This window comes from Podarcis melisellensis (genome assembly GCF_964234715.1).
Source record: "Podarcis melisellensis genome assembly, chromosome: 16".
Lineage (NCBI taxonomy): Eukaryota > Metazoa > Chordata > Lepidosauria > Squamata > Lacertidae > Podarcis > Podarcis melisellensis.
The window spans coordinates 11,493,704-11,520,544 of NC_138533.1; the positions used below are offsets into that span (position 1 = coordinate 11,493,704).

A 26,841-nucleotide genomic window follows, 5' to 3' on the forward strand; every position below is an offset into this window, starting at 1 on the left:
ACACTGCCTACTTTTGTCCCCTCCTTCCAGGCTTCTCACCACCACCACCCCCTTTCTAAAGAGGCACAGCAGGTACACAAGCAGCTTCCACTCCCTGCAGCACCTTGAACTATGTGTGATGTGGGAGGCAGAAAGCTGAGGGAAAGAGAACGTTTTATTGTCTCCGTTTCCCACTCGGTGCCACATGACAAGCCTTCTTTGCCACTCCAAGGCCTCGCCTGCTCCTGCACATTGAGTGAAACTGCCGATTTCCATCTTCAGCTATTCGGAGGCCTAAATCCATGCAATTTCCCCTGGTAGAAACGGGACCTAGGCACATAACGGAACCCTACGAAGCTACACTGCAATGAGCCATATCACTGATCCCTCTAGCATGCACTCTCCAGTGTTTCAGATAGGGGTCTTTCCCAGATGTTCTTAGAGATGCAGAGGATTGAACCTGCATGCAAAGCAGGTGCTTTGCAACTGAGCTACAGCCCCAAGAGGGACCCTTTTCTTGGCTCTTTATTAACCTATCTTCCCTTCTGCTTTCCCTTCTTAGTGAAGAAGGAAACAACAGAAGAGGCCTGCAAGATCAGGCCAAAGGCCCATCTAGTCCAGCATCCTGTTCTTACAGGGGGCAACCCAATGCCTCTAGGAAGTCCAAAAGCAGGAATATATGCAAAGTTTCACAAACTCAGGTTTGCTGGAAGTACAGCTCATCCCCCTGTAAAATAAGGGATATCTGTGTTAATTGTATTTTTATTTTTATACTCTTGTTATAATTTTTATTATACCAAATGTCTGGAATGGATTACAGTGGTACCTCGGGTTACATACGCTTCAGGTTACATACGCTTCAGGTTACAGACTCCGCTAACCCAGAAATAGTGCTTCAGGTTAAGAACTTTGCTTCAGGATGAGAACAGAACTCGTGCTCCGGCGGCGCGGCAGCAGCAGGAGGCCCCATTAGCTAAAGTGGTACTTCAGGTTAAGAACAGTTTCAGGTTAAGTACGGACCTCCGGAACGAATTAAGTTCTTAACCTGAGGTACCACTGTATTGATGTCTCTGCCCCATGGGTGCTGCCAATGAGGCGCAGGGGAGGCAGCAGCCCCATCAATCAAGTAAATCAATTAAAAATACTTAACTGAGGTTCTGTGCCTCCCCAACATAAAGCCTGCCCCTCTAACATAAATCCCGGTTATGCCCATGCTTTGCCCCCTTTTTGTCTTTGCTTTAATGTTTCATATCTCCTTCCTCTGATGACAGAAAAATGTTCTAAATACTGTATTAAAAAATAAACTGTCGGTTTTTGATACACCATGTACAATTCGGGTTGTGCGTTATTTTTCCCCAGGAATGCCATGTACCATACTTTCTGGTTCTAATAAGATAAAGGTGCTCTCTGAAGATCATTTCAATGTTTAGTTATGAGGAAGCGTGTTACCATTAAGAGATGCCCAACTAAATTTTTCTTGGTGTGTGGAATGTCGGCATTTTGAATGATAAAACGATGCACCAACACCCGTTGTGGGGGCCCGTCCACCGGCTGCTTTCCAATTTCCTGTACAGTGGTACCTCGGGTTAAGTACTTAATTCGTTCCGGAGGTCCGTTCTTATCCTGAAACTGTTCTTAACCTGAAGCACCACTTTAACTAATGGGGCCTCCTGCTGCTGCCGCGCCACAGGAGCCTAATTTCTGTTCTCATCCTGAAGCAAAGTTCTTAACCTGAAGCACTATTTCTGGGTTAGCGGAGTCTGTAACCTGAAGCATATGTATCCTGAAGCGTATGCAACCTGAGGTACCACTGTATTTCATCAAAAAGTAGATTCTAGGGTGTACAGACCTGCAGACAGGTCCATCACAGGTGAGAATACGGGCCTAACTCAACACAGCCTCTCCAGCACCTTGGTGTTATTTCAACATTCATCCTAGACAACAGTACTGGGGCATTTAGGACAGGCATAGGCAAACTCAGCCCTCCAGATGTTCTGGGACTACAACTCCCATCATCCCTGACCACTGGTCCTGTTAGCTAGGGATGATGGGAGCTGTGGTCCCAAAACATCTGGAGGGCCAAGTTTGCCTATGCCTGATTTAGGAGCTCAAAGCAGCTCACACTATTCTGCCCTCTCCCCATTCTATCCTCTCAGCAATCCTGTGAGGAGGACTAGCCAAAGGCTACCCAGTTAACTGAGTGGAGATTTGAACCCCAATCTTCCTCCCCCCGCCCCCCCAGCACCATTGTCCTTGGCAGAGCCTAGTTCCCCTCCTCCTCCTCCTCCTGCACTGCTGCTGCAGTCGCCATGGAAACGGGAGGCAGGCGGGCAGCATCAGCATCCTTCTCCCCACGTGACTGGAAGATGCTCGCAGCAGGAGCGTTTAAAAAAGAGAGAGAGGCCCGCCTCCTCCTCTTGCCTTTCCCTCCCAGCCCGGAGGATCGGCAAGGGCGGGGCCAAACCCGGAAGAGGCAGGACCAGAGCCAGTTTTGGGAGAGGCAGAAGAAATAAGAAGAGGAGGGGGAGCGAGGGGAGGAGGAGCTGCAGCCTCAAGCCGGCGCTGGAAACAACTAACTAAGGTGGTTTAATTCTCACCCCCCTTCTCCGAGTGTAGCTGGGACCAGAAGTCCAGGTGTATAATTATCTGTCCCCGCATATGTGACTGGGACCCAGGCGTTCGGGTATCTACTTTTCTTCCTCCCCTCCCCTCCATCTGTGGCTGGAACCCAGGCGTCCGGGTGTCTAATTATCCGACCCCCCCCTCTTTAGTTTTGGTTGGGACACAGGGGTCCAGGGGTCTAATTATCTCCCCACCCACTTAGTTGTGGTTGGAGTGTGTAAGTAGATTTCTGACCTCCTTTACCCACTTAGGGTGCTGTGTTTGGAACCCAGGTGTCCTTCCTTACACACGCACATCTGCTTTCGAATGAAACCTCGGGGTGCATGGCTTACTTTTCCTCAAGCTGTTGTCCGTCAAAGGTGGGATTTAGGTAGTGGGAACTCTCCCCTCCCCCCCCCCGCAAAAAACAATATGGGATGCAATTGGGAAGAGCAGAAACTTGCCTTAATCCCCTTGTTTTTGGTGTATATTTAAATCAATGCCCCCTCCCCACATACAAAATGCCTCCTTTTTCACTTACAGATAGGTAGCCATGTTGGTCTGCCATAGTCAAAACAAAAAAAATTCCTTCCAGTAGCACCTTAAAGACCAACTAAGTTAGTTCTTGGTATGAGCTTTCGTGTGCATGCACACTTCTTCAGATGGTTTCTGTGTATCTGAAGAAGTGTGCATGCACACGAAAGCTCATACCAAGAACTAACTTAGTTGGTCTTTAAGGTGCTACTGGAAGGATTTTTTTTTCCTTTTTCACTATCTGTTTTATTGGCTGGGAAATGCTAGAAGGTCTTGCTTTTGCTAGCCTAAGCTTTTGACCTGGTGTGTTAAGTTTATTTTTTTAAACACAACAAGATTTAGCTAGAATTGAAACTGGGCTAAGTTTTGCCTGGAGTAAACCCATTGAAATCCATGTGCTTCACTTAGTCATGTGCACTCATTTCGGTGTGGCTACTCTGAGTAGGACTAATATTGGATGGGACCAGATGTTGGGTGTTGGTGTGTGAAATAGTGGGCACGTAGTTGGGAAAAGCGCACACCTTGCGTGGTTTCAAAAGAGGGTTATCAGGACTATCACATTGTTCATGTGCTGCCTCCACTGTCTTCAAATACCAGTTGCTGGGAGTCACTCTTGAACTCTGGTCCTGCATGCAAGCTTCCCATTGGGGTACCTGTTTGGCTGCTGTGAGTACAAGATGCTGGACTAGTTGGGCTTTCGGCCTGATTCAGCAGGATTCCTCTTCTGTTCTTTTGCTTATAAAAATACCTTAATTGGAGCTTAGTCTGTGTAGCTGAAACTCTGGAACTGGGAGAGATACGGTAGTAACTAGATAGATAGGAGCAGAATGAAGTGGATCAGTGAGGGTTTCTGATTCTCAGTAGTTTAATAGCAAGTTTTATGTATATCTTGAACCTTGGTGTTCCCCAAATATTAATGGGACTTTATATACTTGAGTGCTGCGACAAAGTTGCTGTTTAAAACCCCCGGTATAGAAATTATCTGTCACTACTGGCCTCTGTTTATCATTCAACCTCCATGTTCCTTACTTGTATAAATGTGAGTTCTGCAATAATTACCGTAGTTGTCTTTGATAAGGTCTTTCTGATCTTTTTTGTGCTGCTGGTATCTTCAGAGATTTAGGGAAAGACTTGTTTGTTAAACTTTTTTTTGCATGTGATCTTGACTGTGCAATGAATGTTTCATATCTATAGGGAGGCTATAATTATAGTGTGAGTGCTAGCTTCCTGATTAGGATTTCTATATTCTATTAGGAAATGTGCGCTGTAACCTGCTAAGGACTATGTTCTGGTTGTACTTGTATATTGGTGATTTCTTCACCGTTCCTGGGTGTTGTTTTGACTATAATTTGGAAGAACAGCAGGGAGAAAAATTTGATTGTGGCTGGCTGGCTGCGTTTTAAAGTGTTGTGTTGGAATCCTTGGTCCAGAATAACGTAAGTATAATTTGTTTCTGAATATGTTGGTTATCCCAATGGTGTTGCTTACTGGGGTGCCATAGCTAACAACCTCAAGCTCCAGAACCAGCACTTTATATCCAGTTCTTACTTAACTCTCCAAACAACTACAGTGGTGCCTCGCTAGACGAAAAGAATTCGTTCCGCGATTCTCTTCGTCTAGCGGTTTTTTCGTCTTACAAAGCAAGCCCATTGACAGCTTAGCGGATTAGCGCTATAGCTGTCAAGCGGCTTCCAGCGATCAGCTGTTAAGCGGCTTATCAGCGGTACAGCTGATAAGCGGCTTAGCGGCTTAAGAAAATCGGAAAAAAACCACGGGGGGATGTAAGATTTTTTTCGTCTTGCGAAGCAACCCCATAGGGGAATTCGTTTTGCGAAGCGCCTCCAAAACGGAAAACCCTTTCGTCTAGCGGGTTTTTCGTCTTGCGGGGCACCACTGTATTTGCACCTGACTCTATTTGATAGATCAAAGAGTAGCAGTAAGGGAAGTAAGTAGCTCATAGAAGCTGAAAGTTTGGCCTTTACTGCCTTAGAAGCTTGCCCTTTTTTCTTTAGCCACCTCCTTCTCTCTAAAGTTCTGTAAACACTGGTTCTGTTCTGCATTGAGGTCTAGTTCTCACTGAAATGTCGGCTTCTGTCTGAGCAGTCGCTCTTCATCCTGCAGTAGGCGGCTTCCTATTCAATGGATATCCCTGCATGTAAAAAGTTATCATGTTAGGGAAAGAGTTTTACCCCAGCTTTCTAGTTTTCTGTGTGCAGGGATATTTTACTTTTGGGAAGAGCATGGGCCTTTTTCTTTGCATGTGGTTGGGGGTAGTCTGAAGTTGTGCAACCCTGATATACCATATTTTTTGCTCTATAAGACGCACCTAGTTTTTGGAGGAGGAAAACAAGAAAAAAAATATTCTGAATCTCAGAAGCCAGAACAGCAAGAGGAGGATCGCTGTGCAGTGAAAGCAGTAATCCCTCTTGCTGTTCTGGCTTCTGAGATAGCTGCGCAGCCTGCATTCGCTTCATAAGACGCACACACATATTCCCTTACTTTTTAGGAGGGAAAAAGTGAGTCTTAAAGAGCAAAAAATACGGTAATTTTTGAAGAATTAGGTCAGGATATAGAAAGCATTGAAACAGAATTGTAGAGTTGGACCGGATCACAAGCCCCATCTATCCAACCCACTGCGATACAGTGGTACCTCGGGTTACAAACTTAATTCATTCCTGAAATCCGTTCTTAACCCGAAGCATTCTTAACCCGAGGCACCCATTCCCTACATAGGCCTCCCGTGGCCCCGGAAGCGGATTACGTTCATATCCCGGGGCAAAGTTCGCAACCCGGAGCACCTACTTCCAGGTTTGCAGAGTTTGTAACCTGAAGCGTTCATAAGTAGGACGGTTCGTAACCTGAGGTACCACTGTACAGGAATCTTTTGCCCAATGTGGGACTTGAAACCACAATCCTGAGATTAAGAGCCTCATGCTCTACCAACTGAACTCCCTCACCGGGAGAAATGAAGTTACAGGGAAGCAGGCAGAGGGCCTTCTCAGTAGTCGTACCCTCCCTGAGGAACACCCTTCTATCAGATGTCAAACAAAAAAACAACTATATGACTTTTAGGGAAGTTTTTAATATTTGATGTTTTATTATGCTTTTAAATGTGCTGGAAGCTGCCCAGAATGGCTGGGGAAACCCAGCCAGATGGGCAGGGTATAAATAATAAACATTATTATTATTTGCAACAAATCTCTGGTATGCACTGATGAGTGTAAGTGGTGGGCAAGAGATCAGAGATGCTGGTGTCCATTGTGATTTTTGTTGTGACCTGCAATTGAAAAACAAGACATGTTTATGAAATAAGAATTAGTCCAGAGGAGGAACTCAGGTGTTCCAATTCCTGGTCTCTCCCAGAAGTTTGATACTTCTTGCTTGACCTTCTACATTTCCTCTGGATCCTGTGTTTTAACACTCTCCATCAACCGGCTCCTTCCCTCCTCTGCCCACCCTTGTTTAAAATTCACCCCAATTCTGTTCCCTGCAAAATCTGGTTTCTCTATGCTGAGATTTTTCTCTGACTTTGGATTTGTCATCTTTATTTCCCCTTTCTCCAGGCACCTCCCTGCCCATGATGGCGCTGAACCTGCCAAGTTCCTGATTCCCAAGAGGACGGTGTGCTGTGTTAGGCAGCCCCGCCATCCGCCATGTCCCGGAGTCACTGACCCCCAGGCCGCCCCGTATTTCTCATGGATATAAAGAGCCTGCAGAAAGCCCAGCGACGCAAACAGGGCAGCATGCGAAGCAGGAGCCAGAGTCTATTCCCTGAGTAGGAGGCCTGGTTGCCATCCAGCTGAGAACAAGGGGAAACTTTTTACTGTTATTATTTTTACTAGCCGCCTCATTGCCTGAGGATCTGCTGTTACATTCCTGGTTTTTCTCCCAGTTGCCGTTGAAGGCATCGAAGCTGCTCCGTGCATTGACTCCTGCCGGTTTGACGACTTCGTTCCGCTGGATCCCTCTCTGTTGCCTTCTCCTCCCGGCGCCATGGCGGGCAGCACCGGACCTTTCCTGCTATGGGCGCAGGAAGTGGCGATGCTGTTGATGCTCCGTGTGCGCCGGACCGTCCTGCAGACGGCCATTTTGTTCTGCGTCTTGTTGCTTCTCCTCTGGATCTCGGTCTTCCTCTATGGCAGCTTCTACTACTCCTATATGCCTACGGTCAGCTACGTCAGCCCCGTCCACTACAAGTTCAGGTCAGTTTTGAGTTGGTTTCCGTGTAGTGGTTAAGAGCTGTGGACTCGTAATCTGGTGAATTGGGTTCGCATCCCCGCTCCTCCACATGCAGCTGCTGGGTGACCTTGGGCCAGTCACACTTCTCTGAAGTCTCTCAGCCTCACTCACCTCACAGAGTGTTTGTTGTGGGGGAGGAAGGGAAAGGAGAATGTTAGTCACTTTGAGACTCCTTCGGGTAGTGATAAAGCGCAATATCAAATCCAAATCTTCTTCTTCGTCTTGCATTGCAGTCCTCTTTTGGGCCCTCCACCAAGTTAGGTGGGGTGGGGGTCTTTTCTGTGGTGGCACCTTAGCTCTGGAACAGCCTTCCTGAAAAAGTCTCCTGCCACCATCGCTGGTGTCTTTCATGTTCCAGGCTACAACTGTCCTTAGTTTACCTGAACTTTTTAACTAAGTGTGACTTCTATGCAAGGCGTTGTTTACCAGGTGAAAGAAATCATAATCGTAGACTTTTAGCTGACCCTTTAAAATTCATGCAAGGGTAAACAAGCTGGCTCTGAAGTGAGGTCCAGCTCCGAGGGCCTCCAGAGGCTTGTGCAGCTGTTTGTTGCAGCAGCGCTGGCTACAAGTTCTCCAGGCGAATGGTGCCTCTGGGGCCGGCCGAGGGGTGTTAGTTACCGGGAGGTCAGTGGCCTCGGAGTAAGTAAGCAAGTGGGCGAGGATTCCTGAGGAGAGGGGAGAGGAGGTTGAGGGAACCCTCCCCAAGGGAGGGTGTCCACAAAAAGGGTGAGAGCTCATGGCTCAGCAGGCAAGGGTCAACATAACTGAGTTCCCAAAGGATAGCCACAGAAAGACTATACAGTGGTACCTCGGTTTACATACGCTTCAGGTTACATACGTTTCAGGTTACAGACTCCGCTAACCCAGAAATAGTGCTTCAGGTTAAGAACTTTGCTTCAGGATCAGAACAGAAATCGTGCTCCGGCGGCGCAGCAGCAGCAGGAGGCCCCATTAGCTAAAGTGGTGCTTCAGGTTAAGAACAGTTTCAGGTTAAGAATGGACCTCCAGAACGAATTAAGTAAACCCGAGGTACCACTGTACTTGGTCAAGGGAGCCATGGACTCAAAAAGGTTGAAAACCTCTGCTCTAGTGTATCAGTTTCCAGAAGAGTAGCTCTATTCGTCTTTGCTGCAAAAGACTAAAGGCAAATCTTAGGAACACAGGAAGATGGGCTCATTTGAGGCAAGGTTGAAGAATGCTGGTTTGCTTCATCAGATTATGGTGCTACTTCCTCCCAAACCTTTTGGCATCAGTGTTGCTGGGGTTGGTTTTTCTCCTCCTCCCTTTGATCTTATACACACACACCCCGAATTTTTTATCTTGCTTTTGGTGTGTGTGTGTATTTGCTTGCCCTGCGAGGAAGCCACCCACCGTTCCACCGCAAGGTGCTGTTTTGGGTGTGGACCTGCCCTTCTGGTGCATTTCTGCGCCAGGTGCTCCAGTCACACCTGAGGCAGCGACACAGCCAAAAGCAGAGGCTGAGCTAGGAGGCCGAGTCGACTCGGTGACTCATGGTGAGACACAGCAACAGGCTTTTCTGTGGCTGGGAACTAATTCTCTCAGCAAACAGTTCGGTTTTCAAACTATCCTCCCCATCTCGGCCTGCAAGTTTATATGGGTGCAGAGATTGGGGATCGCAGGAGTCAAGATCTGGATGGCGGAGGGAGAGAGCAGTTCATAAGAAGTTGCCTTGCACCATGTCAAACCGTTGGTTCACCTAGACTCTGGCTGGCAGCAGCACTCCAGGATTTCAGACAGGAAATCTTTTCCTCAGCCCTACCTGAGACCTTCTGCATTCAAAGCCGGTACTCTACTGCTGAGCTGCAACCCTTTCACTAAACATGCCTTGAGGGGTCCCAGTTCTCAGGTGGTTTACTATTGCCTGGGGTTGTATCTCTCCCAAATTCAGGACTTTTGTAACTGTGGCTTCTCACAAAAAAGAAGCCCCAAACAAAAACAGCCAGGATATCTGGGCAAAAAAGGAGGCCAGCAGCTTTTTGCCTTGATATGCTATTTCGTTGTTGTGGGGATTTTGTTCAGTGTGAAGTAGCACAACCCAGACACAGATTTAGGCCCCTGGTGACAATGAAGCCAAGAGTCCGGCTGAGGTGAAGGCAAGGGCCATAGCTCATCAATAGAGCATCTCCTTTGTGTGCAGAAGGTCCCGGGTTCAAGCCTGGCATCTACCAACAGGGCTTGGAATGCCCTCCGCCCCGCCTGAAACATTGGAGAGCTGCTGTCAGTCATTGTAGACAGCACTGAGGTAAATGGGCCTGACTTGGTCTGACTTGGTATAATATAGTTTCTATGTGGGGTGTCCCTACAAGAAAAAGTACCAAAGTTTTGCAACTTTTTAGCTCAGAAAAATGTAAGAAGGGGAAGGTCAAAAAAATGATGTTTGAAAAACTGGACAGACATGCTTTTTTGCTCTCCCTCCACCTTGGATATTAGAACTCTTACGTTGTTGCTTGCTGTTTTGAATTTCTTCCCACAAGTCATCCCAAAACAATTTACAGTATAGTATCATACATAAACCAGTTACATACATAAAGGTAAAGGGACCCCTGACCATTAGGTCCAGTCGTGGCCGACTCTGGGGTTGCGGCGCTCATCTTGCTTTATTGGCCGAGGGAGCCGGCGTACAGCTTCCGGGTCATGTGGCCAGCAGGACTAAGCCACTTCTGGCGAACCAGAGCAGTGCACGGAAACGGCGTTTACCTTCCCGCCGGAGCGGTACCTATTTATCTACTTGAACTTTGACGTGCTTTCGAACTGCTAGGTTGGCAGGAGCAGGGACCGAGCAACAGGAGCTCATCCCCGTCGCGAGGATTCGAACCGCCGACCTTCTGATCGGCAAGTCCTAGGCTCTGTGGTTTAACCCACAGCACCACCAGCGTCCCTAGTTACATGCATAAACAACAGTTAATTGCAGATATATAAAAAAAATTTAAAATAGATAAATATAAACATGATACAGCACAAACATAAAATCATTTCAGATCAGAGACAGATTCCAACTGTTGCCCCATCTCCTCAGTTGGCAGGAGATTAAGGGGCTGACCAACGGAAGTCCTAACGCCACACAGTGTGTGTGTATATATAGATTTGTGGAATTTGCTGCATCAGGATGCCTGGGGTGGCCTCTCGCTTAGATAGCTTTGAAAAGGGATTAGGGGAAAATGAATGGGGTTGGGGGGTGAGGAGAGTTCTGTTAAGGGCCAGCAGTTGTGGTCGCTAAGTGGATCTTCCATGTCAGGAGAAAATTCCTCCAAGTACCAGTTGCCAGAGAGCAGCCGTGAGAGAGGACTGTTAGCTTTGTGCCCTCCCAGAGACACTGTTGCTCTTTTGATTATTAACATTAACTTTACCACCCGCCCTTCACCCGCAGGTCCCAAAGTGGGCTACAACAATTTAAAATCCGTAAGTAGAAATAAGAAAATACTACATTCACAAGAGCAGGGCAGGGCCTGGAAACTGACATCTCAGGTGTCGAAGGCCCAGGGCAAAGAGCTGCATCTTCAGCATTCGCCAAAAGCTGTACAGGGAAGAAGCCAGGCGCAGCTTTGCGGGAACGGAATACTGCAGCTTAGGGGCTGCCACAGAGAAGGCCCTGTCCCAGGCGACCCAAACTTCTTAGGGAGCTGGAAGTACCAGAAGGGCCTGGTCTGCTGATCTTAACACCCAGGAGGATCTGTAGGGAAGGAGGCCATCTCTCAGATATATGGGGCCAAAGTCTTTCAGGGCTGTTTAAACACTAGCATGAGTGTCTAGATCTGAAAATTGACTGGCATCTAGTGTGGCTAGGGGTTGTATCTAAAGGAGCTCCATCCAGAAACCTGGTCTACATTTGGCAGGTCTCTCAAGTTCTGAATGTGACCTTGTTCATGATCTTTTGTCCCCAGGACTGACTGTGGCCAAATTGGATCAGAACTGTGCTCTTTCCCTGTTGCCAACGTTTCTTTCATCAAGGACAGCCGGGACCGGGTGAGTTTCTGGCTTCACTGGCCATTGATGTGTTTGGCACTAAGGTTGACATGCAGGTTCATCCGCTCTTGTCTTGAATCGAACAGTGGAGACGTGGTCGAGAAGAATCTGGTCTATAGAGGGACATTTCCCCCCATCCCGCAGTCCGGCTAACTGGAGATCATCACCTGAAAATTGCCAGTTAAATTGGGAACTTGACGATTTGATCAGTTAAATAATTTCAACAATTTATACGCCGCTTAATCCCAGTCATTACAATCGCGTATGGTGCCTTGAGCCCTTTGGAGAAAAGTACTTTTTTTTAGACTTCTGCGTTCCATGGTATAGCAAAATCCCACAAATTCCCTTTCCCAGAGCTTGCAAGAAACTGTCTGCTCAGAACAAATTGGTTGGTGAATAATCCCTGAGCCAGATAATGTTTTAATATTTGTTTATACTGCTTGCTATAATAAAAAATCTCAGTCGTTTTCATTTTAAAAATAGAAGTAAAAACTGTAATATTCATTGAAGTGTCCTAAAAACTAGATAAAAAGCGAACAAGGCTATATATATATATATATATCTCACAGATGAGACTGAGCTGTCTACAAAATGGAGGTGAGATCCTCTTTTTATCGAAAAACTCATTTCCAAAGCTCCGAGGTGTCTTTCATCACAGTCCTAATTAATTCTTATTGGGGCGCAAGTTCCCTGGGAACAGATTCTAAGCTCTGCCGGTGTCCCAGAAGATGTGCCGGGTTTCTTTTAAGAAGTAATTTCATCACCTGCACCCCAGACAATAGTACTCCTGGAAGGCAAACTGTCTCTAGTTTATTAGTTTATTTTCCAGCAAACTGTCTCTAGTTTATAAGTGAACCTTAATTATAGCATGCACTAGACCTTGGGCGCTTGGGCAGAAATGCCCAGTTCAGCATATTTCGGAAGGGCTTCTAGCTCAGTGGCAGAGCACACACTTAGCTCTCAAAACGTGCCGGGTTCAAGTCCCTGCCGATTGACATTAGGCAAATGCCGTCACTGTCCTCTTTTTGTTTATTTATATTTTATTTTATAATTTTTGTTGAAAAATGGAAAGTTCAAAATTACAAGTGCACCGAGTGGATGCAAAAGAAGAAGAAACAAGGAACAGTACCCATGTGGAAAACAAAATGGGGGAAAATATCACTGTCCTCCTTTTACATGCCGGCTGAAAACTTCCTTCTGTTTCAGTAGGCCTATCCAGACATTTAAATGTCTTAAACATGTCTTTACAGTGGTACCTCGGGTTACATACACTTCAGGTTACATACGCTTCAGGTTACAGACTCCGCTAACCCAGAAATATTACCTCGGGTTAAGAACTTTGCTTCAGGATAAGAACAGAAATTGCATGACGGCGGTGTGGCGGCAGCAGGAGGCCCCATTAGCTAAAGTGGTGCTTCAGGTTAAGAACAGTTTCAGGTTAAGAACAGACCTCCAGAACGAATTAAGTTCTTAACCCGAGGTACCACTGTATTATGAACTGTATTTTTAAAAATTATTATTACAGAAGAGTTTGCCATCGTGGGCTCTTCTGGGAGGAAGGCAGGATATATAAACTTAAGTAAATAAAATGGATTGTGGCTATACTGTAATCCAAAAGGATATAAATCCATGTCCATGGTCCGTGTTCCTGACAAGTTAGGACACTCTTACTGATCCCATTTTACAGATAAAAAGCCTGAGAGAACAGCACCTAGCCAGAAGCCTGAGATGAGATCTGGGCCTGGGCCAGAGACTTCCCAGCTTGTGCTCTTGGCTGCAATGCTACACCCATTATCTGCGGCCTCGCAATTAAATCTATAAAGAATTAGCGCCCCATAAAAATAAGATTATACCAGCCCATGGGTGCCTAGCCTAAAAAAGAGAGGAGCGGGTTAAAATTTTCTCTAAGGCTATCCTGCCTAGTCATCGCAAGGAAGCAGAGAAGGCCCATAGCTCAGTGGCAGACAATCTGCTTTGCATGCAAAGGTCCCCTGGCATCTCCAAGTAGGGCTGAGATGGGGGCTTCCTGCTCAAAACCCTGCAGAACTGCTGCCAGTCAGTGTAGACAACACTGCGCTAGATGGACCAATGGTCAGACTCAGTCTAAGACAGCTTTCTATGTCTGTATTCCTTTCGAAGGGAAAAGAAGACTGCTGCAAAGCCAGCCTTAATGGTTTTAAGATGTTATTTAATGAAGGACCCTAGAATTCCACTGATTAAATGTGAGGGTGTAAGGGTGTGTGTGTGTTGATGTTTCTCTATCGCCTTCTCTGCCCTCAGGTCCTCATGTACGGCCAACCGTACCGCATCTCACTGGAATTGGAGCTGCCAGAGTCGCCGGTCAACCAGAACCTGGGGATGTTCATGGTGGTCATTTCGTGTTACACCAAAGGTGGCCATATCATCTCCTCTTCGGCCAGATCGGTATGTCCAGGGTTTGCGGGGGAACTGCGTGGGTGGAGGGGGAGCGGCTGAGTGGTGGTTTCTTCCCAGTGACCTTTGGCTGGAGTGATGACAAGAGAACTGGCCTTTTCTACAGTTTCCCCCCTCCCCGTTAATGGAACCCCTCTCCAAGGAAGCCTGCCCGGAGCCAGCCTTGCCATAATTTCAGCAACGGGCAGATGTGTTTTTGTTTTCCCAAGCTTTGGGCAGCACCGGTGATATATACTTGAGGGTATAGGGCAGTATACAAATTATTATTATTATTATTATTATTATTATTATTATTATATTTTATTATTAATTTATTTAGCATTACATTTGTTTTTAATGTTTATGTACAGATTTTATGGTATTTTTTTAAGGTAAAGGTAAAGGAACCCCTGACCCCTGACTCTGGGGTTGTGGCGCTCATCTCGCTTTATTGGCCGAGGGAGCCGGCATACAGCTTCTGGCGAACCAGAGCAGCACACAGAAACGCCGTTTACCTTCCCGCCGGAGTGGTACCTATTTATCTACTTGCACTTTAACGTGCTTTCGAACTGCTAGGTTGGCAGGAGCAGGAACTGAGCAACGAGAGAGCTCACTTGTCGCGGGGATTCGAACCACCGATGTGCTGATCGGCAAGCCCTAGGCTCTGTGGTTTAGACCACAGCACCCCCCTCTTAAATGTTGCCCTCTTCTGGGATACTCCATTCCACTCCTCTCCCAACAGCCGGTCCGCATTCTGTGTCCATTCTCACTCTTCACTGGGCTGTTTTGGGGGAACTCCCTCCAGTCCCCTCTATTTTTTCTTTTCCCTAAAAGATGCTCTGCACTCCCGTAACGGTGACCCAGTGACCGAGTCCACGCTCTCCCTCTCTCCTGACTAGGCAATGCTACACTACCGCTCGAGCCTGCTGCAAATGCTGGACACCTTCGCCTTTGCCAGCCTGTTCTTGGCTGGTTTCACAGAACAGAAGCAGTTGCTGGACGTAGAGCTGTACTCAGACTACAAGGAGGACTCGGTGAGAGAATGGCATTGCTCTTCTCCTTGATTTCTTGCTTCCTCAAGGGATGACTGTCACTTCCTGTTTCCCATCTCCTGGCCAGTCCTTCATACCTGACAATATTTTTCTTCCACCACCTACTGGGGTAGTTTGCCGAGCCTTGGTCCTCATCCTGCACTCAGCTCTCACATTGTGGCTCCTACAAGCTGTCAGCCTTGCTCTGGGTTAGTTAGATCTCACATGATCTCGTGGGATAATCTGACTTCCTGTGAGAATTTGCTAGTGCATCCCCACAGGTTAATCGCCCAAGTTAAATGCATGTAAGACCTTCCTTGGGGATGGAGGGACGATCTCTCTGCATTTTGAGTAGACACAGGTCTTTGCTGTTACACGGACACACAAAAGATGAATCAGTGACCTTGGCTTCTCTTTCTGCTTGTAGTACACACCTACAGTCGGTGCCGTGATTGAAATCCAGACCACAAAGATCCAGATTTATGGCGCTCAGCTGCGCATTCATGCCCATTTCACTGGACTGCGGTGAGGACTGTTGTTTATTATCTATATTAGCGTTTTTTAGATTTCTTCAACATGTAAAAATACAACGGACTTGAAGTAGAAATCATTCACAGTTCTACTGCAAGGCAAAGGTGATTCACAGTTCATTTCACCTGGCAATTGTGGTAACACCTTCCTTCAGTAGCTTGGGAAGTTTTGAACTAATTCCGTAAACTTCGTTAAGCCAAACTAGTTCATTCCAAGCATGGAGAAGGAAGGAAGGGCTTGTTTGAGACTCTCTCCACAGCACACTCCAGGGAACAAATTGCAGAAGGGACGGTTGCAAAATCCATTTTTAAAAACCACAGAAAAACTATTATTTTTTAAATGTATTTATACCTCAGCCTTTTCCCTACTTGGAATTAATGGCCATTTACAGCATTTAAAAACAACCGTATAAAATACAAAGCAATACAAACAACACTAGATAAAAATGATAATTAAAATGCATCAGAGCACAGGTGGAACTAGCAATCGAAACCCAGTTTGCCCTGATAGCAGCCCAGTGACTGACACCTGCTTCTTGGTTTCCAAAGGCCTGTGTTGAATAGGAAGGATAAAAGAGAGAGAACAAGTCTAGACTCTCTTGTGGGGGGGAATTCCACAATATGAACAGTGCACCTCTTAACACCTCCCCCTTCCGTCCTGCTCTTGTCTCCCATAGATATCTGCTCTACAACTTCCCAGTGACGTCCACCATCTTGGGTGTGGCCAGCAACTTCACCTTCCTGAGCGTCATCGTTCTCTTCAGCTACTTGCAGTGGATCTGGGGCAGCGTGTGGCCCAGAGACTCCTTATCGATACAGGTGAGAGACGGTGCCAAGGATTGGGGGTGAACTGCGTTTTGTAACTTGTCACGGCCCTGGCTGCTTGGCCCAAAAGGAGACATGGTTGGAGCAAGGCCACCTCATCTTTTCTTAAGTCATACAAATGAACCACTATTACCACATATTGCTTAATATACCAACCTGTACTACTACTACTACTACTTACTACTTATTACTTATACCCCGCCCATCTGGCCAGGCCTCCCCAGCTACTCTGGGCAGCTCCCAACAGAATACAGTGGTACCTCGGTTTACAAACTTAATCCGTTCTGGAAGTCTGTTCTTAAACTGAAACCGTTCTTAAACTGAGGTGAGTTTTCCCTAATGACGCCTCCCGCAGCCGGTGCCCTTCCACTGTTCGGATTCCATTCTTAGACCGAGGTAAAGTTTGCAAACTGGGACACTATTTCCGGTTTTGCAGAGTTCACTAACTGAATCGTTCGTAAACAGAGCTGTTCTTAAACTGAGGTATCACTGTATTAGAAACACAATAAAACATCAAACATTAGAAACTTCCCTAAACAGGGCTGCCTTCAGATGTTTTCTAAAAGTCAGGTAGTTGTTTATTTCCTTGACATCTGATGGGAGGGCATTCCACAGGGCGGGTGCCACTACCGAGAAGGCCCTCTGCCTGGTTCCCTGGAACCTCACTTCTCGCAGTGAGGGAACTGCCAGAAGATCCTTGGAGCTGGACCTCAGTGTCTGGGCTGGATGATGGGAGTAGAGATCGCTTAATATACCAACCTGTACAAATATAATCAGCACAGTATACACTTCGTTCCACCCCTCAGCTGAGTCTCAGTAAAAGAAATCTAAAACTTGGGAGTATTCAGTTACCAACAAAATTCTGATTTCTGTCCCGTCTTTTTTCTCTCTTCCCCACCCCATCCCCGGGTAGTTATCTGGCCGGGAAAGATCCGGAATGCTTCAACAATCAGAAGACATCCGCCGACGGATTGTGGTCCCTAAAGAAGGTACCTTGGAATTGGGAGTCAATTTCATTTAGAGCTGTTTTGGTGGCACCTTCCCAGGTATGGAGTTTCCCTTCTCCAGTTGTTGCTGGACTCCCAACTCCATCAGCCCCAGGCAGAATGGCCTAATGGTCAGAGATCACAGGAGTTGTAGTCCGGCAGCATCTAGAGGCCCCCGCACCGGCTACTCCTGTCTTAGGCCACATTCACACCATATATTTAAAGCGCTATGGTATCACTTTAAATAGTCATGGCTTCCCCCAGAGAATTATGGGAGCTGCAGTTTAAGGGTGCTGAGAGTTGTTAGGAGAGTTTTGTTTTCCCCACAGAGCAACTATTCCTCTAGTGGTTCAACAGTCAACCCCTCTTCACAGGGAACTCTGGGAATTGTAGCTCTGTGAGGGGAATAGGTGTCTCCTAACAACTCTCAGCACCTTTAACAAACTACAGTTCCCATAATTATTTGGGGGAAGCCACCCACCAGTTTTTAAAGTGATATCATAGTGCTTTGAACGTATGAGAATCATCAGCTGCTGATGTTTTCATGTCCTACTGTTTTCTGGCAAAGACTTTTTGTTTTCCCCTCTCTGAAATTTATTTTTGTTTTCACACTTCATTAAACAGAACAAAGCAAACTTCAGCGAGTGCATTGCAAATTTCAGAGTACAACGAATCTCCGTTTCCTTTCAAAGATATATATATATAGCAGCTGAGTCCAGCGTTCCTCATGTTTGGTTTATTCATTAAAATGACACCTCTCTCTCAAAAGAACTTTGGGATGTTGGCATTCTAAAAATCGCCCTTCTTTTCAGTGCCATTTTAATAACTCTTTAGCATCTTGTATATCAACATTTCAGGCTCTTTTTTATGGCATTTGGCATATGTCTGCCCTTTACAAAGTTGCTTTTTTAAAAAAAATAATTATCTGGGGTTGGGCTGTGGAATCATGCCTGCTGTTTGTTTTCATCTCTGCTCTGGTTCTCGCCTTGTGCTTTTGTTGGATTTTAGAGAGGGTTTTTTGTTTTGTTTTGGCATAGCGTGGATTTTGTTTCAAAATTGTTTTGACTTCCTTATGTGGGCATCTGCCCAGAGGACCCAGGCTGCAGGGAAAGCGATAAATAAAAGGGGCTAAGTTCTGAGCTTTACCTGAGGGTGCAAGGCCGCAAGGCCCAGGTTAGTAATGGTTGAAAACCCATTCTCTCCCCTTATTATCAATTTGTTTAGCAGCATTTTTTTCAAAACAGAAGTCAAAACAGCCACTGGGATTTCAGGGTAGCGCTCGACAAAGCGTTGGGTTGCATCCGGCTTACGTTCTACTCAAAAGTAGACCCACTGAATTGAATGGGCCCGAAGTTGGCCATGTCCATTGATTTCACTGGGACTGCTCGGAACAGGACTAACACTGGATCGACCCACCATTCCAGGCAAGATTGAAATGATTAGCTGTGAGTCTATGCGAGTGTTTTTCAGGTATTCTTTTTAAATGTTTTAAATGTGTTTTTATTTCATTTCTAATTGTTTCACTACTTTGCTTGCTCACCAGGGCTCCTCTTTGGGAGGAAGGGCAGGATAGAAGTTTTAGCAGCGGTAACAATGCAACAAAATTATTTTGAACTCTTTTTTTGGTTGCCTTTCTTCTGCAGGCTCTGAGGAAATAGAGTCTGCTCCACGTCAACCAGAGGATGTGGGGGCTGATGAAGAGGAGGACGAATTGTCGAGAGCAGGTCTGCACTTTTTTTAGATGCTCTTTTGCCTTTCGGACAATCGCTTTAAATATATATACAATTGCTCTTCTGGATCAGACCAAAGGGCTAGATGGATTAGGAGTTTGTTGCCCACAGTGGCTGTCCAGCTGTCTTGGAGGGGCTAACTTGCTGCTTCCCCCCACTTCCCTTCTAATGCAGACTGCCCTTGAACTCCAAGATGGTTTTGCCTGGCTGCTGGAATGTGTCTTTGAACTCTAATGATGCCTCTCACTTGCCTGGTTGGAGGATATACAGTCATACCTTGAGAGCCAGTGTGGTGTAGTGGTTAAGAGCGGTAGTCTCGTAATCTGGTGAACTGGGTTCGCTTCCCCGCTCCTCCACATGCAGCTGCTGGGTTACCTTGGGCTAGTCACACTTCTCTCTGAAGTCTCTCAGCCCCACTCACCTCACAGAGTGTTTGTTGTGGGGGAGGAAGGGAAAGGAGAATGTTAGCTGCTTTGAGACTCCTTCGGGTAGTGATAAGGCGGGGTATCAAATCCAAACTCTTCTTCTTCTTGAAGTTGCTTCAGGTTGAGCGCTTTCGGGATCCCGTTCGTATCCAGAGGTACCACTGTACAGTCGTATATCCATTTGACTTCCGAAACGTTCGACTTCCAAAGCGCGGCTCCTGCAGCCAGTTGGAAGCCCCTTCGGATGTTTGGCTTCCAAAAGAACATTTGAAAACCAGAGCAATCGCTTCCGGTTTTCGATTGTTCAGTTGCCAGGACGTTTGACTCCCAAGGTGTTTGGGAGCTGAGGTATGACTGTGCAGGGAACCGGACCTGTGCAGAGAGGGGCAGCTGGGTACACTTGCTTCAGGCCTCGGAGGGCTAAGCTGGGCAGGGGGACCTCTAAGGGCCTGCCTGACTTTACATTGTCTTGCCAAGAACGCCATGGGCCTCTCAGCAGACTGGGGACTCCCGCCCCGGGCCTAAGACAAGCTCTGCAGGGAATGCTGGTGATTTAATGGGATGGAATGGAGTAATCGGGAAAGAGGCTAGCTGGATCCTTAAACAGGAACAGCCCACATTCCAATATTTTGTTTCCAGCTCAGCTCATCTAATTCTCGTTTTCAAACCTGTGTGCTTATGATGTTGTACGTGGTCTAAAGGTAGATAAAAATTACCTTTTTTAAAAAAGAAAGAAAGAAAGAAAATATTTGTTTGATCAAAAAGATATAATTGATTAGCAAATAAAGATAAAACAATGCGGTTGTTTGAAATTAAACACACACAAAGCAATAAACAATTAAGGATACTAGAGGACAAACAAAACAATTCCTTTTCAACTAGATGATGACTAGATGTTAGGATAGCAGTGTTCAAATGCCTCTGGCAAAATATGCTACTACTCAGAAATCGTTTCAGTTTCAAGTGTGAATTATAAGACCTTGAGGACAACATCTTGATATTTATTTTTTAAAAACATTTTATTATTATTTTTTAAAAGGGCATGTTACTACACGTCCAGTATCAATTATAACGATCATACTTTTTCTCAGGGATTGTGAACGCAACAGTTGACATCTGCTTAAACCACACATTCTTCTAAGTAGTTTCACATACACCCACACCCCCCCCAAAGCATGATGAAATCTCGCTTAGTAATTAATTCAGTACATTTATTAGTAGCATTATTTGGATTCAGGTGCCTCCAAACAATTTGCACGCACATGCACACAATGAAATAACAATAAAATCAGATAAAAACAGCAGCAAACTGTTTTAGATACTCATCTGAAAATATATTTTAAAGGGACAAGCCCTACCCACCCCACTGAGTTGGCGAGATGTGGCTACTCTCTGTTCCCTTCCATGCATGATGCATGTCATTATGACGTTAACATTTTGCAGAAATTAACCTCTGGACCAATTTCTCAACATAACTTGTATCTGGATCTTGTTTTCACCCCATCTGGACAGGCACTGCGCCAGCTGCCTTAAGATTTCGTAATTATGCACAACATGAAATGGCCCTGTCTTTGGTTTTTATCTTGAACCCACTGAAAATAAATTGGGTAATCTTGTATTGTAGTGTGTGAAGGGCGAAACCTCCTCTCCTGCAGCCCATCCCTAGATCTCTGTTCGAAGTTCATGGTTTTAAAAGCCTTGGATGTGCCCCTTCACCTGCTGGCAAGTTGCAAGGTCCCAGTTGTGTACGCTGTCCATACGCACACAGAGTGAGAGTTGTCTTTCTTTGTACCTTCTCCAGCTTTATGATATCCAGAGCCAAATTTTAAAACCCTTTTTAAAAATAAATTTTTATTGGCTTTTTGCACAAAATTTGACATTGTTCATTTCACTTTCAGTTTAATAATTTCTTACGTTTGGACTTCCTGTCCTTACATCCATAATGTCCCTGTTGCGTTCCTTTTATCTGCTGCCATAACTGCCATTTATTTTCTGTTGTATTATAGCTTGATGGGACGCGGGTGGCGTTGTGGGTAAAACGTCAGCGCTTAGGACTTGCCGATCGTCAGGTCGGCGGTTCGAATCCCCGCGGCGGGGTGCGCTCCCGTTGCTCGGTCCCAGCGCCTGCCAACCTAGCAGTTCGAAAGCACCCCCGGGTGCAAGTAGATAAATAGGGACCGCTTACTAGCGGGAAGGTAAACGGCGTTTCCGTGTGCTGCGCTGGCTCGCCAGCTGCAGCTTCGTCATGCTGGCCACGTGACCCAGAAGTGTCTTCGGACAGCGCTGGCCCCCGGCCTCTTCAGCGAGATGGGCGCACAACCCCAGAGTCGGACACGACTGGCCCGTACAGGCAGGGGTACCTTTACCTTTTATTATAGCTTACGTTTGTTCCTTTATTATAAGTAATTTCAAATTTGAACTAAACTTTAAATTCCGGTCTGTTTGCTATAATGCAGGGACAGGGAATCATTTTTGTCCCCAGAGCCACATTGCAGTGGTGGGAGGCAGTGGTGGGAGGGGCAGCAAGTTTAAATGTTGTGCGGTGGGCTAGTTTCTACATGCATTCATGCAACCCCCCCTCTGTCTCCATCCGGACAAACAAGAGGCATTACTGGAGTTCAAGGACCCGCTCCAGACAGGCAGAAAATACTGAAGGAGGGTGCGAAGTGAGGCTGGCAAGGCAGGTGGCCTCAGGATTGTGGCCTGAGGCTCTCCACCTCTTCGGTAATGGGTTGAATGAGTGCCAATAAGCCAAGATTTGATATTCCCCTCTACAGAATTCCCTTTGGGTTGGTGGTTCTCATGTCCAGGCATGAGGCAAACAACTTACTCGTTTAAATGAATTGTGTCACCCTGTTCTTGGAGTCAAATGGTACAGGTCAGGTTGTAAATAATGATTTTAAAAATCTAAAGGTGCTGAAAAAGATGACAAAGGAGGTGACAAAAAAAAGTCTCTGGGGAAGGGCCAGAGCATTTGTTCTGCTTGCGGAAGATCCCAGCTCCAATCCCTGGCATCTTAGCTCAGCTGGTTACAGCATGGTGCTGATGACACCGGGGTTATAATAATAATAATAATTTATTATTTATTCCCCAGCTACTCTGGGCGGCTTCCAACAAAACACTAAAATACAATAACCTATTAAACATTAAAAGCTTCCCTATACAGGGCTGCCTTCAGATGTCTTCTAAAAGTCTGGTATTTGTTTATCTCTTTGACATCTGGTGGGAGGGTGTTCCACAGGGCGGGTGCCACTACCGATAAGGCCCTCTGCCTGGTTCCCTGTAACTTGGCTTCTCGCAGTGAGGGAACCGCCAGAAGGCCCTCGGCACTGGACCTCGGTGTCCGGGCAGAACGATGGAGGTAGAGATGCAGGTTGCGGGTTCGATCCCCGTCTGGGACAGCTGCATATTCCTGCATTGCAGGGGGGTGGACTAGATGATCCTCAGGGTCCCTTCCCACTCTGATTCTATGATCTCCAGACAAGGCTGAGAACGACTCCCTTTCTGAAAGCAGCCCTGGGGAGCCGCTGCCAGTCAGTGTGGACGGTGCTGAGCAAGATGGACCAGTAGACCAACTCTGTATCGGGCAGGTTTCTTATGAGGGCGTTCCACGAATGGCGTATTCTGCCATGATTTCCTTGCCCTCTTAGATGCTCCCTCTTTTCAGCACACGATTTCCAGCCTACAGGCCTGTCTTGATTTTCTTCCTCTTGCTTCTGCAACAGTTGCTGAGATGCAGACCCAAAAGAGCAATCTGGAGAAACCTGATTCTGGGACAAAGTCCAGTCTGGACAATGGGATGAGCGAAGGTAGGTGACACATCCTGGTCTTCACCTGAGCTTCCTTCACCCCCCTCCTGGATCCATGTTTTGCATGCAGTATATACCAAGAAGCAAGGAGACTCTGCAGAGCTAAAGGGACACACACATATCTATATATGCATGGACCCACCCCAGGGTGGAGAACTTCAGGCCTAGGTGCCCAAATGTGGCCCTCCAGTCTTCTCTATCCCACCCTTAGGAATCTCCCCAGGACACACCCATTTTCAGCCTTCCTTCACACCCATCTTAAGTGATTTGGCCATGGGCAGCAGTCATAATACCTGTTGCTTTCTTGGGTGGGGAAGTGTGTAAATAATAATAATAATTTTTATTTACGGATAGGTAGCCGTGTTGGTCTGCCATAGTCAAAACAAAAAAAATTCCTTCTTGTAGCACCTTAAAGACCAACTAAGTTAGTTCTTGGTATGAGCTTTCGTGTGCATGCTTTCTGAAGAAGTGTGCATGCACACGAAAGCTCATACCAAGAACTAACTTAGTTGGTCTTTAAGGTGCTACAAGAAGGAATTTTTTTTGTTTTGAATAATTTTTATCTATACCCCGCCCTCCCCAGCCAAGGCTGGGCTCAGGGCGGCTAACAAGCAATAATAAAAACAAGTTGAATGAATACAACTTAAAAACAAGATTAAAATACAACAATTAAAATATTGAAACATTAAAATATTAAAATGTAGCCTCCTCGCAGGAGGAGAAGAAAAAAGAGAGGGAGGGAATCAAATTGGCTCCAAGCCACAGGCCAGGTGGAGCAACTCTGTCTTACAGGCCCTGCGGAAAGATCCTGCAGGGCCCTGGTCTCTTGAGGCAGAGCGTTCCACCATACCGGATCCAGTGTTGAAAAGGCCCTGGCTCTGGTTGAGGCTAATCTAACTTCCTTAGGGCCCGGGACCACTAGGGTGTTGCTATTTATGGACCTTGAGGCTCTCCGTGGGGCATACCGGGAGAGGCTGTCCCATAGGTACGAGGGTCCTAGGCCGTAAATGAACCTCTAACTGTTGTTAAGCTGGCATATAGCCTGCTATACAAAGGTAAGCATAGCATAGGACTCCCCTTCCTTGGGGGTTTTTAAGCAGAGGTTGGATGGCTTAAGGTGGGGCCAGCAGACTTTTTCAGCAGGGAGCTGGTCCACTACCCCTCAGACCTTGTGGGGAGCCGGACCATATTTTGAAATAAAATAATGAACGAATTCCCATGCCCCACAAATAACCCAGAAATGCATTTTAAATTATTATTAAATTGAAAGTGAAATGAACAATATCAAATTTTGTGCAAAAAGCTAATAAAAATTATTTTTAAAGGGGGTTTTACAATTTGGCTCTGGATATCATAAAGCTGGAGAAGGTACAAAGAAAGACAACTCTCTCTCTCTCTCTCTCTCTCTCTCTCTGTGTGTGTGTGTGTGTGTGTGTGTGTGTGTGTGGACAGCTTACCCAACTGGGACCTTACAACCTGCCAGCAGGTGAAGGGGCACATCCAAGGCAGGCTCCACAAATAAGCCAGAGATGCATTATAAATAAAAGCACTCATTCTACTCATGTAAAAACCCGCTGATCCGCGGGTCCAATCGCCTTCTAAATCCGTCCCGCGGATCGTCCAGGAATCAGCATGTTTTTACATGAGTAGAATGTGTCCTTTTATTTAAAATGCATCTCTGGCTTATTTGTGGGGCGTAGGAATTTGTTCTTCTTTTTTTTTCTCCTTCCAAAATATAGTCTGGCCCACCACATGGTCTGAGGGACGTTGGACCGGTTCATGGCTGAAATAGGTTGCTGACCCCTGGCTTAAGCTGTCATGGATGCTTTAGCGGAGATTCCTGCATTTCAGGGGGTTGGACTCGATGACCCTCGGGATCCCTTCCAACTACAATTCTATGATCCTATTATCCTTTGCCCCGCCCTCTTTCTTCTCTGGCCCCACCCACCTCATGCTTACCATGGGAAGTCAGCTGGGTCCTGGTGGTCCTGATGACAGAAATTTCCCTCACACACTGACGCTGTTGCTTTCTAATATCAGGGAGCCCCCTTCGGTAGCGTTTCACGTCCTTTCTAGGAGGGCTAGAGAGCAGTGGCGTAGCGTGGGGGGTGCAGGGGGGGCCGGCCGCACCGGGCGCAACATCTGGGAGTTAGGGTTAGGGGGCGCAAATCCACGGGTTAGGGGGCACAAATTACTTGCCTTGCCCCGGGTGCTGACAACCCACGCTACGCCACTGCTAGAGAGAGACTTAATTTTAAAAAAATGAAAGCTCAGAGTCTGCAGTAGGGCTGGGCGATAGCTGGTTTTCAACATCATGATATATCACCAGCTAAACATTGTGATATACTGATACATCACAATGTCTGAAATAAGGATGGAGCTATGTAGAAGCACCGGCAACTTCAGTTTTTCTTCCATCATGATTTTTGCCGGCACCTGCTCTTGTGGTTTGCTGCCCCCTGCAGGAGAGAGCTGAGCCTGCAGAGTTAACACAGGCAGAGAATTGTGATTTTTGCATAGCAAATTCATAATTCACAATACAGTGGTACCTCGGGTTAAGAACTTAATTCGTTCCGGAGGTCCGTTCTTAACCTGAAACTGTTCTTAACCTGAAGCACCACTTTAGTTAATGGGGCCTCTTGCTGCTGCCGCGCCACCCGAGCACAATTTCTGTTCTCATCCTGCAGCAAAGTTCTTAACCCGAGGTAATATTTCTGGGTTAGCGGAGTCTGTAACCTGAAGCGTGTGTAACCTGAAGCGTATGTAACCCGAGGTACCACTGTATATTGCCAGGTCTTTCAAACCAGTTTTGTACAGTCATACCTCGGGTTACAGACACTGCAGGTTGCACGTTTTCGGGTTACCGGAACGGGTTACTTCCAGGTTTCTGTGCTCGCACAGCACTGCGGGTTGTGAACGTTGTGGGTTGCGAACGTGCCTCCCGCACAGATCACATTCGCGACCCAAGCGTCCACTGTATAACAATATATCACCCAGCCCTAGTCTGCAGTATCTGGATAACAGGGGCTTCTCTCCAACATGTGAATACTGATTTATCTCCCGTTTGCTTATTCATTTGCAGAGACGGAATTTGAGTCTGTGGACAATTCCACGCTGCTTGCTGAGGCCAACTTCCCAGCCCCCTCCCGGGACGGGGACCCCTCAAGCCTACTGCCCCCAGGGGCCAGGACCCTCACGCCAGGCTCAGAGATCCGGCAGAGAAGTACTTGCTCCAGTTCCTGAAAAGGGGGCGGGCGGGTTTGTTTGCGGCCTCACGAGCCCCTCCTCAGCCTTTTGCACTGCTCCCGATAGCTTGCACCCACCACAGGCCTTGCTCTCCAAAGGGAGCCTCTGCTCCCAGCTTGTGTTTACATTCCAGCTCCTTTTTCTCTCCCCCCACCCCCTACTCCTCACCCGGAGACACTGTAACTTAAAATAAAGATTTACCTGCTAACGATTTATTTGCCAGTGTACTGCAAAAACTCTGGGCTGGAGGAAACCCATGCCGTGAATTCTTGTGCACTGGGAGGTGGGTTTGGGGGTTTTTAAGCCATGCACATCCTGGACTAGATTAGAAGCCTGGGATGAGCCTTAGGATGTGTGATTTCTAGGTCTTTCATTTGTAGGCACAGGTAGCTGAGATTTCAGCATTGCAGGGGTTTGGATTAGATGACCCTAGGGTCCCTCCCAACTCTATAATTCTACGATTTAGGGATGTGGGTGGCGCTGTGGTCTAAACCACTGAGCCTCGGG

The 26,841-nt window shown here is 46.7% G+C and overlaps 1 protein-coding gene and 1 long non-coding RNA gene across 3 annotated transcripts; one reads left to right on the forward strand and one right to left on the reverse strand.

Annotated features, from left to right (window-relative positions):
- Window positions 1-789: 789 nt before the first annotated feature.
- Window positions 790-10,068, reverse strand: LOC309358843. The gene is made up of 2 exons (XR_014163662.1): window positions 8,381-10,068; window positions 790-1,024 (listed from the first exon to the last, which is right to left on the reverse strand). It is a non-coding gene; the product is annotated as an uncharacterized lncRNA (long non-coding RNA).
- On the forward strand, window positions 2,338-26,545 carry BSCL2 (BSCL2 lipid droplet biogenesis associated, seipin). 2 transcript variants are annotated; one of them, XM_081891759.1, is made up of 12 exons: window positions 2,338-2,560; window positions 3,712-3,780; window positions 6,678-7,316; window positions 11,259-11,340; window positions 13,621-13,764; window positions 14,652-14,786; window positions 15,211-15,308; window positions 15,991-16,132; window positions 17,052-17,127; window positions 18,768-18,848; window positions 23,005-23,088; window positions 26,171-26,545. In XM_081891759.1, the coding sequence occupies exons 3-12, from the start codon at window positions 7,108-7,110 to the stop codon at window positions 26,329-26,331; spliced, it is 1,212 nt and encodes a 403-aa protein (XP_081747885.1). In that variant the 5' UTR covers window positions 2,338-2,560; window positions 3,712-3,780; window positions 6,678-7,107; the 3' UTR covers window positions 26,332-26,545. The 2 variants fall into 2 exon arrangements, with proteins under 2 accessions (XP_081747885.1, XP_081747884.1); XM_081891758.1 differs by lacking the exon at window positions 3,712-3,780.
- Window positions 26,546-26,841: the final 296 nt, after the last annotated feature.